This window comes from Lonchura striata, chromosome 1 (genome assembly GCF_046129695.1).
Source record: "Lonchura striata isolate bLonStr1 chromosome 1, bLonStr1.mat, whole genome shotgun sequence".
NCBI lineage: Eukaryota > Metazoa > Chordata > Aves > Passeriformes > Estrildidae > Lonchura > Lonchura striata.
Window position 1 is genome coordinate 32,557,829 of NC_134603.1, and position 12,860 is coordinate 32,570,688.

A 12,860-nucleotide genomic window follows, 5' to 3' on the forward strand; every position below is an offset into this window, starting at 1 on the left:
TCAAACACAGATTTTGTACCTAGTCTGAAGCTTTTCCCACTTGCAGGTGCTTTCAGTCTATTCTGGGTAGATATGTGCCACAGGAATGGATGGAGAGTAAAAGCTTGGCTCTGCTTTGCATTCTTTATATAAAGAAAGCATAAACAATCTTAGTAAATAATACTACTGGTAAGCATGGCAAATAACAGAGATCAGTTCTCATTCTAATTTACTGTTGGAACACACTTAGCTCATTTTGTATTTGTGGTATTTTAAACCAGGGACAACTCCATGTAAGGCAATGGGAACACTTGGGTTGGAAATAAAACAATGGAATAAAACTCACTGAAGTCATATACATGTTTGAAAAATTAGTTGAAAAGAAGTGTCCATAGTCTTGGTTTCTTTTCCCCTCTTACCATATTATACTGCAGTTACATGTTCTAGTTTGGGAATCTCAATTTAGAGATTCCAAAGCTAAAATAGGGCAGAAATGGAGAAAAAAATGGCTGACAACTTGAGCTCGATCATGCTTTTTAAAATCTCAGAGCCAGCAACAACACCTGTTTTTGAGAGGACTACAATACAGTACTTAGATTTCTGCTCACCTCTGGGATTAAAAAGTATTTTGGCATGAACAGCACATGTGCAACAGATGCCTGATGACCTCTGCTCCATGCAATGCTCCTCTGTGGCTTACAAGAAAGAACAAGGACTCTGCATGTTCCCTAACCTTAACTACACGTGCATTTTAAATCTCTGCTTTTCTTGTAAAGTTATTTGCATGACAAAAAGATAACCAACAACAGGTACTTTGCAACACCCACTTTCTGTGCACCATCTCATGTCACACTGGAAAGAAATCTCTGCCTATTTTGATGGAATAGCCTGTGAGGGTTTCTATGCTGAGTCATTGCTGAGAGCACATCACTGTGGTTTTTTGTCCTTCTTAGTTACCTAGTGCTACTTCTAATAGAAAGGAATTAAGTAAAAGAAAAAAAAAAACCAAAGTATTTACTGGAACAAACTGGGTAAGCTTGTTCTCTTCATCAATTAAGATTTTTTTTTCCTGGTTGCTCTGCTTTACTATGTCCAGTAGAAATTATAACATTTTTCATTTGTATTCTGTTCTCTTTTACTAGACTATTGCAGACATATTTTCTTGTTTTTTCTGTAAACATATCCCCTAAGAGAAAGCCCCTCTTTGACCTGTTCTGGACTCATCCAAGTTTTATTGGCTCATCCTTTCAGCATAAGTCATCTGCACATTATTTATCCGTCTACAAAGGTAGTTTCTACTACTATTTACTAATATTTTGCCTTTCAGGTGAAGCACAGGAATACAATGAAGGAAAGGAAAACATAAAGAGGCATTCCTTCTCACTGCTTTTACCAAGGCAGGCTGCAGTCTTGTTCTCCTCTCACCCACCCCAGGAACTCCCCCAACATTTGCTATTCAGGGGTACAAGTTTTAGGCTGGCAGAATGCCAGTAAATTCATTAGTGGGACACTGGATAACAGATCAGACCCAATCCTCAGGGATTTAAACATTTTAACAGTAGTGTTTGATTGCTAGAAGAAATTAAACTCTGTCTGGCCTGAGCTGTCTCAGGGGGTTGAAGTACCCACATGTAGTAGATAATATAATAAACTGTTACCTCCCCTCATAGGCAGCTTTGGGAGACCAGATGTCTCTTGCTTTAGTAGCTATCTGCAAACTGAAGTGTGCAAAGCTAACATATTTTTGCAGTCACCTCACTACTTACTTTTGGGATTTGACTTTTGGCTAAAATTATCAGGTTCCATTAGTACTGAAAACCTCTTAGCACTGAAGTGAACTGAAAACCAGAATCCAAACCTCTTGCTACTAAGAAGTTACTTGGGAATCCACCTAGCTTTTCTTGTGCACCTGCAAGTATAACTTCTTTTGTTTCTTCTGGAAACAGATATTAAAAAAAAAAGAAAGAAAGAAAGAAAGAAAGAAAGAAAGAAAGAAAGAAAGAAAGAAAGAAAGAAAGAAAGAAAGAAAGAAAGAAAGAAAGAAAGAAAGAGAAAGAAAGAAAGAAAGAAAGAAAGAAAGAAAGAGAACACAAACTAAAAACTTAACACATGCAAACGCTGTGTAAGTCATGCCCTGAAATGAGAAAGTGCCAGTACCAATAAACCATGGCTAGTGGCATCTTGTTCCCACCCACGGGGCTGTGTGGAGATGGCTGGGGATGCTCTGGGACAGCTTTGGGGGGTCACTGTGACATCAGTCACCGCTGTACACGGTATGGCTGGGCCGGTCACAGCTGTACAGGACACTGCTGGCTGGGACATGCAGATCAGTCCTGTGCAGGACACGGCTGTGTGACACCACTGTGGAGGACGCTTCTCTGTGGCTCATCACTGCACGGGACACTGCTGCTGCGCAGGACATGGCTCTGCGGGAGGGACATCACCAGGCATTGCTGGGGGGGTCACTGTGTGTGGGGCACTGCTGAGAGGGACATTGCTGTAAGGGCCGTCACTCAGAGGACCTGCAATGAGGAGGTCATTGAAGGCCATCATTGTGTAAGTCCCTGCAGTGTGGGACATTGTTCCCGCAGTGTGGGACATGTTTCCTGCTGTGCAGGACACCCTGATACAGAACATCGCCGTGTGGGACATCGCCGGCTGTCCTGCCGTGCGATCCAGCGGGAAAGACCCAGACCCCTGGCAGGACACCCCCGAGGCAGCTGTGCCGCTGCCCGACCGGGCAGGGCAGGGCCGGGCAGGGCCGGGCCGGGCCGCCCCCCACCCCCGCCGGGCGCCCGCCCAGCCCGCTGCGCTCCGCTGCGCTCCGCTCCGCTCCGCCGGGCGCTGGCGGCGGCCGCGGCGCGCAGCAGCGGCGGGGCCCGCACGTCGGGCGGCGCGGCGGCGGCCGGTGCGCGGCGCTGGGCGGCACGGCGGCGATGGGCGGCACGGCGCTGTCGGGAGCGCTGTGGCTGGGGCTGCTGTGGGCCGGGAGCGGGGCCGGGGGCAGCTGCCAAGGGAAGTGCTGCCAGGGCCGGGATGCCGCCTGCGTCGGCGAGGGATGGAGGGAGGGAGGTGGCTACGGGACCTGCTACTGCGACGGAGGCTGCCGGCGAGCCGGGGACTGCTGCCACGACCACGGCCAGGCGTGTCCGGGTAGGTGAGCCCTCCCCGGCCCTGGCGAGGCCCTCCGCCCGGGTGCGGGACCCCGGCCCTGCGCCCGGGTGCGGGAGCTGCCTGCCGGGGCTTCGCGGGAGAGAGGTTTCGCCAGGTTCGTGCGGGCACGGGCTCAGGGCTGCGAGAGGGGCAGATTCCTCCCTCCCCAGCCCCGAGGCGAGGGCTTGAGCACAAGCTGGGGCAGCGCCAGGGCAGCGCCAGGCTCAGGAAGGGGACAGAAACTTTTCTCTCACTAGAGAGAAAAGGTTTCCGGATCAGCTGTGGTACAGTGACAGTCTGAAGTTACTTTAAAATATTATGTTACTTACTTTTCACTCAGGCAAGTCCCAAACACAGATTGATTGCCGGGAGGATGTCCGATTGCAGAGACAGCAGGGAGATTAATTTAGCACCGTCTGTATCTCTCAGCTGATTCTTCACATCCTGACAAACAAAATTCAATGAAATAATTGGGGAAGTCCCCACTGTGAGGTTTTGTCTAGGAGCATGAATCTGCAGGAATTTACTGGGAAGGCAAAGGCTTAAAAATAAGCGTAGACGGATAAGTGAGAAGGTCCTCTGCCAGCCCTCGGGGGATGGCAAGACTTGCCAGTGAGCAATGGCAAGGAGGGAAAAGTAGCCCAGTTCTACCAAACGGAATATCTGCTTTGTAGGTGCTTTCACAGTGCTTCTTTCTGTGGGATTTCTACCCTTTGCAGCCTTCACAATTTGACCGACGTCTGTGAGCCTGGGATGCAGGACACAGACCTTGCTCTGCAGGTGCAGTACTAATGTCAGCTTAATGTCTCTTCCCAGCTGGCTGGATGCATGCCAGCCTACAGTCAGAAAGTCATGAGCCTCTGCTGCACAGTCCTGCTAATTAGGGTGCATTTAGCAGGCTCAATGCCATGCTGACATAGCCACATAGCTTTGGCATCCAGGTTGGCTTACATCTGCCCGGATTGGGAAGGCAGAGTTCAACTCTCAGATCGGGTAGACCCATCCTAAAAGATGTAAAACTGCACCAAGGAACTCAGCAGAGCAGAACTATGACCCCAGGCCTCTAGAAGGAACATGGTCAGCTCTCTCACAGTTAAATAATCTCCTCAGAGTAACAGAAGGGAAGAAAATGCACCACAAAGTCAAACAGAATGTAGCATTTTTAAAATAGATGGTTCTTTCATTCAGGAAAGTCAGTAGAGGAAGAACTGGCAAGATGCTTGTCATACAGCTGCAGCATATTGCATGTTTTCAGTAAATCAAATAATTTTTAATATTCAAGCATAGGAGGAGAGAGCTGATAAACATGCACAGTGTTAGCATGAAAACAGAGCTGAAATCCTTGAAAAATAAGATCAAGATTGTGCTTGATAAGTTCTAGTTTAAACACTTTCATTACCATGACTTCTGGGGTGACTTCTGGCACTTGATGATGCCCTGCTGTCATCAAGATGGTATTTTTTGGCTCGGGCTCAGTGGTGATTGCCTCAAAAGGCATTGTATGTCTACAATATAAACACACCACTCTTGTACCCTCTGTGGGTGGTGGGTGCCCTAGATCCAGTCAGGAAAATGGAAGTGAAGCCTTCCTGTCTCATTGCCTCTCCTTCACCAGAGCTGGAATTTGCCAGTCTTTGGTGGCCCAGTTCAGGAAGATAAATACACAGGGAACTATTTCTATTTTCTCTATTGCCTGTTTTCTTTTATTGCCTGGTTTGACTCCCCGCACTGACTTGCTGCCCTGCTGTTGTGCTAGCACCAATGCAAACACAGAGGGAACAATGCATTTTGCATTGATGGGTGTAGCATGGGAGGGCAGAACTTTGGCACCCAGGCAAGGTGATCCTAGAATTCACACATCCAAAATTCTAAATTTACAAGACGTTGTTCTTTTAAAGGCAGATGATAATATATACTCTCCATGGCAAGTAGTCATTAACTTGTATTTTGTATAAACAGAAATTCTAAATAGTTCCACTGGAAGTTTGTTTCAATTTACAGAAATATGGCTGAAAATTTTAGAGTCTTTTTTGTTCCTGTTGGATGTTGGTGTCTCCCCATTAAGTCTTGCTAAAATCTATCTAAGTGTTTAATGACACTGGGGTGCTCACTGGCATAGTTCACTGTTTTGAATGTAGAGTTCAAAACTTTGAAATAGAAATGTGAAGAAAGGTGATCAATGGTTCTCGTACTACTGCTTGTTTGTCAACCTGTTCACAACTCATGATTTCAGCATCTGCAGAATGGACAATTCATCCTTTGGGGAAAGTGCAAAGTGCCTCAACTTTAAGTAATCAAGAGATGCTAGGATGCAAGAGATGTTAGGAATCACCCAAAAACAATGCTCCAGAACAAAAGAAATGACTGAAAGAATGAACATCCTAAAGCTGCCAGCAGCAGGGTTAAATTCTGTCATGTCTAAAAATCATTGTAGGTTTAGTACTTTGTATACTTCTGGCTTGGCAGAAGTTCATGGACTGCTGAACCCAAGTTCAAGAATTTTTAAATAAACTTCCTTATAGTTCTAACACTGAAGAATATTTTTGAATAAGTGAACAATATTCTTGAAGAAAAAATATTGTTGTACATAGTATTTTAAATAGGAACTACTGTCCAGTGAGAAAGCCTGAGAAAGGAATCAGCTCACCATTTGAATCAAAGTGGTTACTCTGAGAAAATCTAGAGATCCTTACATATTACAATATATGTTGTACAATGAACATACTACAATCCTCTGTTTTTCTTTTCCAGAGATGGGAAAAAATTAAATGGAGTTTCACTCAAAAATAAGGATCTGTGTTTTGTAGTGCTGCAAGTAGAAGACAAAACCAAATATTTGGCTACTGAGCTGTCTTTCATAAGATAGCAATGTAATTTTTCTGTGGTTTATTTTGAAATTTCAAGTGTTGCATTAGCTTCCACATTTTGGTAGATACCCGAGAACAAATCCTTTCCTTCGGTTTCCTTTGACTTGCATCCTCCTCATTGTTTCCATGAATCATCATTTGACATCACTGTGTTAAATAAGCTGAGCAAATAGCAATATAGAGAGAGATCCATAAAGATGGGTATACCATAGCTATGGGTCCTTGATACTTCTTTTTGTGTGTCAAGAGATGACACCATTCCTTTTATGTCAGCTCATGGATCCAGTCTGTGTCATGCTGAGGAATTTGACATCTTTTCAACAAGGCACAAAATTGATCTACTGTCTCTTAATAGTTTTTGGGTACTGACTGCAAGAGTGACATTATTATCTCACTGCCTAAATTCCATTCTAGCAACCCAATATTCTTATTTTTCCACATGACTAGGGCAATTCATCCTTCTTATTCTAAATCTTGATAACCATAAAATTACCATGTATTTCTGCAGATGACCAGTATTTAACTGTCAGCTTGGTTTGATTCCAGTAAGACATGAAGTCATTGCTTTATTTGTTATGCACTTACTCAGTTCATTTGTTTATTCATGGAAAATTTGATGTTAGACTTGATGTTATCTGCATATCAAGGTGATAATATGGGGATTAAAGTTCTGTGGAAATTGTTATTTATGCAGGTCATTCATACAGCCAGCTTGGAAGAGAATCAATAGATAAGGAAATAGGCTAGACAGACACTTACTGTCCTTTGGGCACATGGGTAGGACTAAGATTTGTGATCAGGCATTGAAGTCTGTGCTTGTACCATAAAATCTAGCAGAGTCAAGGACTGTGTTTGGACTTTGCAGCCAGGTGGTAAAGACTGTGAGGTCCATACTGCATTTAGCACTTGTCCTGGCTATCCCATGGTGGGCTCTAAGACATTTTAACTATGACTGGTTTTCTTTTCTAGTTCACAGTTCTTGGAACAGTCTGAGGGTTGTAGTGAACATGTCAGTGTGGTGCCTTCACAGCCACAGAGGTTGTGTCATGTACTTTGGGGTACCTGGATGTGTCTGAGGGCAGTGCCTGGTGGTGCAGTGTCAGGTGTCTGCATCTGGCAAAGGGGGCTTTTTCTGCTATTTCCCAGCACTGTTCTACAAATCATACTCAGGAGCTGTCTAGGAAAGTGTTTTTCAGTAAGTAGAAGAAAAAAACAGAGGATACTAATTGTTGAGGAGGATGGGCAATGGCAACACTGCCTGAGTGTTAAGCAGGTGGTCCAATACTCGGGCAACCCTGTGGTTCTGTTTCAGTGGAATTCCTTAGGGCGTGGGATGCATCATCCTCAACCACAATACACCTGGTGCTGTCAGGGCACTCAAAGTGAGCAAGTTTGGTCAGAACAGCTGGTGCACAGTGAGAACGGAGAAAGGGAATTTTAGTGACGCACTAAGGACATCTGCCAAGTAGCCTCTTTCAGAGGTTTTATCTGCTTTATTATATTGGTAATAGTCCAAGAAATTAGAGATGTAATGACAGAGCAAACACTGCAATTTCTATGTTTTGTGAGAAGAGTCACAAACCCCAAGGAGGTTATCACATTCTATTCTCTCTTCCCAATTTCTTGTACTGGTCAAATCCCAGAGGGCATAAAATATTTTCCTGAAAGATTAGTTTGGTCCCATCACTTTCCTTCAACACTGATACAAGGATGTAACTAGGGGTTAAGCTGTAAAGCTTCTTGGGGATTTAAATTGTAATCCGGAAATGCAGAAAAAAAATTGAAAGCATGTGATATGTTCCATTACAAGCTAATGAGAAATAGTACACCTGGGAAATGAAAAGTTTTATTTCACTAGATAATGAGAAGCATGACCCAAAACAATCCAGAACCAGTTTAAGATAGCCCACTTAAGGTAGCCCATTTAAGATGATAATGTGTATTTTGTACCATTCTCTAACCTGGAGCACCTACCGGGTGGCCTCCAGGAAAGAAGGCTACTGGGAATGCCTCACCAGTCAGATTAAATGTCCTTGTAGGGCACAAATTAAGTATGACCTATGTAGGGAAATCATTGCTTATCCTCAGAGAATTCTTCCACTTGATGGATGCCCATGTGTGAGACATTTTTCTTATCTGCTCTTTCATGCTTCTCCTGCCACGGCTGTGCAGATTTGAAGCTCCCAGGTAGAGGGGTTGTTTGTTCCATCAGTGAGCATCCAGAGATCATCTTAATCCAGCCCCTGAGGGCTCAGCCTGCAGTGAAGCTTTTCATTCTAACTGCTAAGGAAAGGGAAAATTTTTAGGTTATATAGTTTTCAAAAACAGGGACTTGGTATTCCTGGAGATGGGTCTGAGAATAGCAGTTTCATGGAGATGTAAAATGGCTGTGTGCCTTTTACAGCTGCATATTGGTTTAATGGAAAAATAAAGTGAAGACTTTTGTGTTATGTAGCTTCTCATTCAGGAATAATGTATCTATCACCTGTTTTTGTATTCTGGAATGACACTGCAAAACCTTTTCTCCCCTGCCTGAGGGAAATGCAGTTTCATATGATTCAAAGTTTACTTTAAAAATAATGGTACTTTCCCTAGAATTTTTGACTAATTCAGAGGATTGTGATCCATGAGAACTGAAATTCAAATATCCAATGGACTGTTCTGTAGTTGGAAATGAGCAGGACCTGTGTTAAAACAGGAGAACAAAATTGTGGCACTGAATACAGTTTCAGTGTTGAAGAAAAAGGAGCTAGAAATAGATCTGAAGGTATTCAAATGTGCTACTGGTTAATGTTCCAGCCTTTAAACAAAATCTAGTGGTGTAGGAGCTGCCAAGGAAAGTCAGACCAGTCTGGTGTAGATAATCCATGAGCTGGTCTCTCTTGAGGCTAATGCTTTATGCTTCAGAAGAGGGTACAGAAGAACCCCACAGCTGTAGAGAAAGGTTTTGATGAGGGGCTCTTTCTTTGTGGACAAGGGATGGAATAGGGAGCCAAGCATTGCAGGCAGGTTTGAATTTTCAATTTGAGTATGCAAAATTCTGGAAGAGCATTCAAACCGATATAAATAAAATTAGAAAAAAAAGAAAAAAAACCCCAAACCAAACCAAACAAAAAGCCCCTCAATATAATCTTATTATCTCAAGCTTTTGAAAGCAATTAGGATAAAACAGAATTCTTGAATACTAATAATGTTTTCATACTGCTTTGCAGCTATTCCCTGTGTTGTGGGGGAGTGGAGCCATTGGAGTGGCTGTGCAGAACAATGTCATCCTGGGCTGCGGATCCGTAGGCGCTACGTACAACAGGAACCTAAGAATGGTGGGGAACCATGTCCAGCTCTGGAGGAGAAGGCTGGCTGCCTGGAATACCTGACTTACCAGGGGGAGGACTGCGGCCATGAACATGGTACTCTCCATTTCATCTCTCTGCTGTATATTGTATCCATCACGGCCATCATAAATTTTACTGATGTCAATGAACAGCAATAAACCAAGCATCTATCTGCAATTATCTGGTTAAAATTTTAATTTAGAACTTTACTTTCTACTGTCATACTACTTTTTATTCAATAATTTGTTTTCCTACTCTGGCTGCTTTAATTTTCTGTTAAGCAAACAACTAAGCTGCGTGCATTCCTTCAGTTAGATGCAAGTATCAAATTATCTCTGTGCGAAGTTAGAACACAAATTCAGTATGAAACTGGAAACAGTACTCCTTGTGGGATTCCAGTACATCCTATTTCCTCACTGTCTAGATGGCATGCATTATTTTTGTTCTGAATAAGGAGAGAGCTTAGCTGTAGGGAATGGGGTTGAGGTCCAATGTTGCCAAACATTTTATCACTTTTTCAATAAAGTCATTCACCCACTGTTAGAGTAATTGAAATATGACTCAGCTGTGCCTTGCTGTTTTACCATAACTGTTTTTTTCCCTCAGTCCCTGCTTTCATAACTACCTCTGAATACGGTAAAGAAAGAAAAAGACAAGCAGCTTCTTCTCTCTGGCCTTCAGACAAAGAAGCAGCAGGGTAATCTATTTATCATATGTATGTGGGTCATCTTGTTCAGTAGAAAACAGCTGTCTACAGAGAAAGATGTAATTAAAATTTCAAAAATTAAACAATAAGCTATAGCTTGTACTGGTTTTCTCTCCCGCAGTTTATTTGCATATTCTAGATATTGTTTATTACTTACTAATTGTCCTGAATTAGACATTGGAATCATGGCAAATCTGATGATAGCTGCTTTTGAAAGCCAGCAGTAAACAATGCTAAAACAAAGCTGAATGTAAGTGTAAGTCTGAGAAATTAGATATAGGTCTCTGAACAACGTGGGCTGAATGGGATTGGTGTCAAGAGACCTTTTTTTTTAAGCTATTTGACACAAGCGGTAAGAAATTTTGTTTAGTTACCAGTAGAGATGGTAATGAAGTTTAAATTAGGCTATTAGTGGGTCTGTAATGCTCATAATGCTTTGTCCTGTCCTATTTTCCCTAGAACAATAAAACTCATTGACAGTCTTAAAGACTCTTTCCCATTTTCTTTCAGCAGCATAGAAGAAAAAAATATGGGTTACTGAGATCTGGTTTTCAAAATAATGTAATACAGAACACTACCAGAAAGTGAGATTATACATAAAACACTGGACTGTGGCATAGTATGAAAAATAGTTTACATAACGTTTTTAAGAATCCACTGATTGGGTTAGGGTCAGAAAGATTTGTTAGCAATGATGATGTCTAACTTCCATTTCATAAACAGCACGCTTACGATATGTAAGTCCATTCAAAGTGCCTACTTAGCTCGTTCTTTATCACTCATAATTTGGTTCTTTTCCTTCTGAGCAGATACTGCGTGGAGTTCAGGACGGAATCCCTTTCCCAGCAGTGTGCTCTGGAGACGCGGCCGTACGCGCGCTGGATGCAGTACCTGCGCGAGGGACACACCGTGTGCGTCGCCTGCCAGCCCCCGGCCATGAGCACGGCCACGCAGCGCTGCGCCGGCGACGGCCACAACGCACACGGGTAAACCAAACGCAGCACAGGAGTCCATACTTCCCAAAATCTCGCTAAAAGCTGCATTTATTGTACCTAAAAACTGGAACAGCTCAGAAGGTTTTATCCTTTCACTTCACACAGAAATTGCTTTTAAAACCTAGATAAAATTGGGAAGTCATTTCAATATAAGAGCTTAATGCTTTATTCACTATTGTTAAGAAGTGATGGAATTTGTATAGTGGAAGAGGACTTTTTACAGCTATGGGCACTTTTACTTAAAAAGGGTATTTCCTGCCATAGTCCAAATCTGATTGCAGATTTAACCGTGGTGGATTGGTACTCCCCTCAAGCATATATACCTGTTTTTTAGAAAATTAATTGTGAAAGTAGATATGTATTATTCAGAACTGATTTTTATTTGATTCATGCATTTATTAACATGCATACTACTTAATACCTGCACAACTAGCTACTTAACCCACCATGCTGGATATTCCACTTAGGAATATAATGTCTGCTCCGGAAAGAATTTTAAGAGCTTGATGTGCTTAATAAAGTCTTATATGATTAAACAAATCCAATCTTCTGACATTTTATACAACACAATCCAGTAATACTAAATACATAGCTTTTACTCTTCTAATTTCATATTTATTGTCTCATTTCAGAGATAAAATCTTACACTGGGAAGCAATTGGCAACTCTCAGTGCCAAGGAACCTGGAAGAAGATCCGGCAACTGGAACACTGTTCCTGTCCCCTGGTGCATAGTTTTATTTTTACATAAAAGTTTAAAAGACCTTTAAAATTGCAATAAAAACACTAAGAAAATTAACACCAATGCCAAGAAACCCATATATTTCTGCTGCATTTTCTGGAGCCTTAACAAATTTTAAAGGAGTCAGGACTTTGGCAGAATTATTTCAGGAAATGGTCTCTGCCGTAATACAAAATGCGAAGACTGGATCTCTGTATTAGAACACTAGAAGCATGTTACCCTGTTTCTCTTTTGTAATTAAAATGCTAATGTTTCTAACCACAAAAGTTGCTTTCCATCTTTACTGGCCATAGTCCTGTCTACAGGCACTGCTCCTACTCAGTAGTGAGCCAGCCAAATATTTTCAAGTCTGACAATAGTTACTGTCAACATATAAGAGGAAGGGTGAATAAAAATTAAGTTTTTGAAAGCTAAAACTGATTTCAGTTTAGGTATTTTGTTCCTCTCCAGTATCATCTAGACAATTTTTTACACTTTAACTATGTAAGTATTCTTCCTCTATACTGCAGTTTTCATGTTCAGCCACCTTCATGAAGACATATACCTAGTCAGCATTATTAAAGAATTAGTCTCCTCAGAACTTTGTAATACATAGTGTAACTTTTCTGGCAGATGAACCTAGACCAGACTTTGTGACTAAGGCCTTGGCTAAGAGTAAAAAAAAATTACTTATTATTAATTAAAAATGCTCATCTACAATGATTAGCACAGGAACCTGCAACATCTGAGCACTGACAAGACTGCTACAAAGGTTGAGAAAATTTCCTTTTAAGACAGGCAGCATTTGCATGCAACATGAAGACTTCCTGGAAGAACCCAGAGTCTCTTAGCAAGAATGAGAAAGGTGATCTGCTTGAGGTTCTGTCTACAATAAGGTGTTGTAAATCAAACTTTGAATTGCATTTTACCATTTTATTGTAATGAAAGCAGGCCTCCAAAACAGAAAGCAGAGATTATTTTAATACTTTCCAAACATTTCAGACTTCATAACTATATGTTTTCCTTTTTAATGGGGAAAATTATCTCAGAGAGCTTTGTTTCAATATGACCAATTCAGACAGGTGCTTTTTCTTATCATGCTCTTGGA

The 12,860-nt window shown here is 42.0% G+C and overlaps 1 protein-coding gene across 1 annotated transcript; it reads left to right on the forward strand.

Moving 5' to 3' along the window:
- Positions 1 to 2,886: 2,886 nt before the first annotated feature.
- On the forward strand, positions 2,887 to 12,039 carry SBSPON (somatomedin B and thrombospondin type 1 domain containing). Its single transcript, XM_021530611.2, has 5 exons — positions 2,887 to 3,132; positions 9,212 to 9,406; positions 9,938 to 10,028; positions 10,847 to 11,023; positions 11,665 to 12,039. Exons 1-5 carry the CDS (start codon positions 2,916 to 2,918, stop codon positions 11,780 to 11,782), a joined length of 798 nt encoding a protein of 265 aa, XP_021386286.1. The 5' UTR covers positions 2,887 to 2,915; the 3' UTR covers positions 11,783 to 12,039.
- Positions 12,040 to 12,860: the final 821 nt, after the last annotated feature.

Excerpts from the sequence above, each read along its gene's own strand:
- SBSPON (XM_021530611.2), top strand. The coding sequence starts at position 2,916 with ATGGGCGGCACGGCGCTGTCGGGAGCGCTGTGGCTGGGGCTGCTGTGG. Across the intron at positions 9,407-9,937 it reads GGACTGCGGCCATGAACATG|TCCCTGCTTTCATAACTACC; the intron begins GTACTCTCCATT and ends TTTTTCCCTCAG. Across the intron at positions 10,029-10,846 it reads TCAGACAAAGAAGCAGCAGG|ATACTGCGTGGAGTTCAGGA; the intron begins GTAATCTATTTA and ends CCTTCTGAGCAG.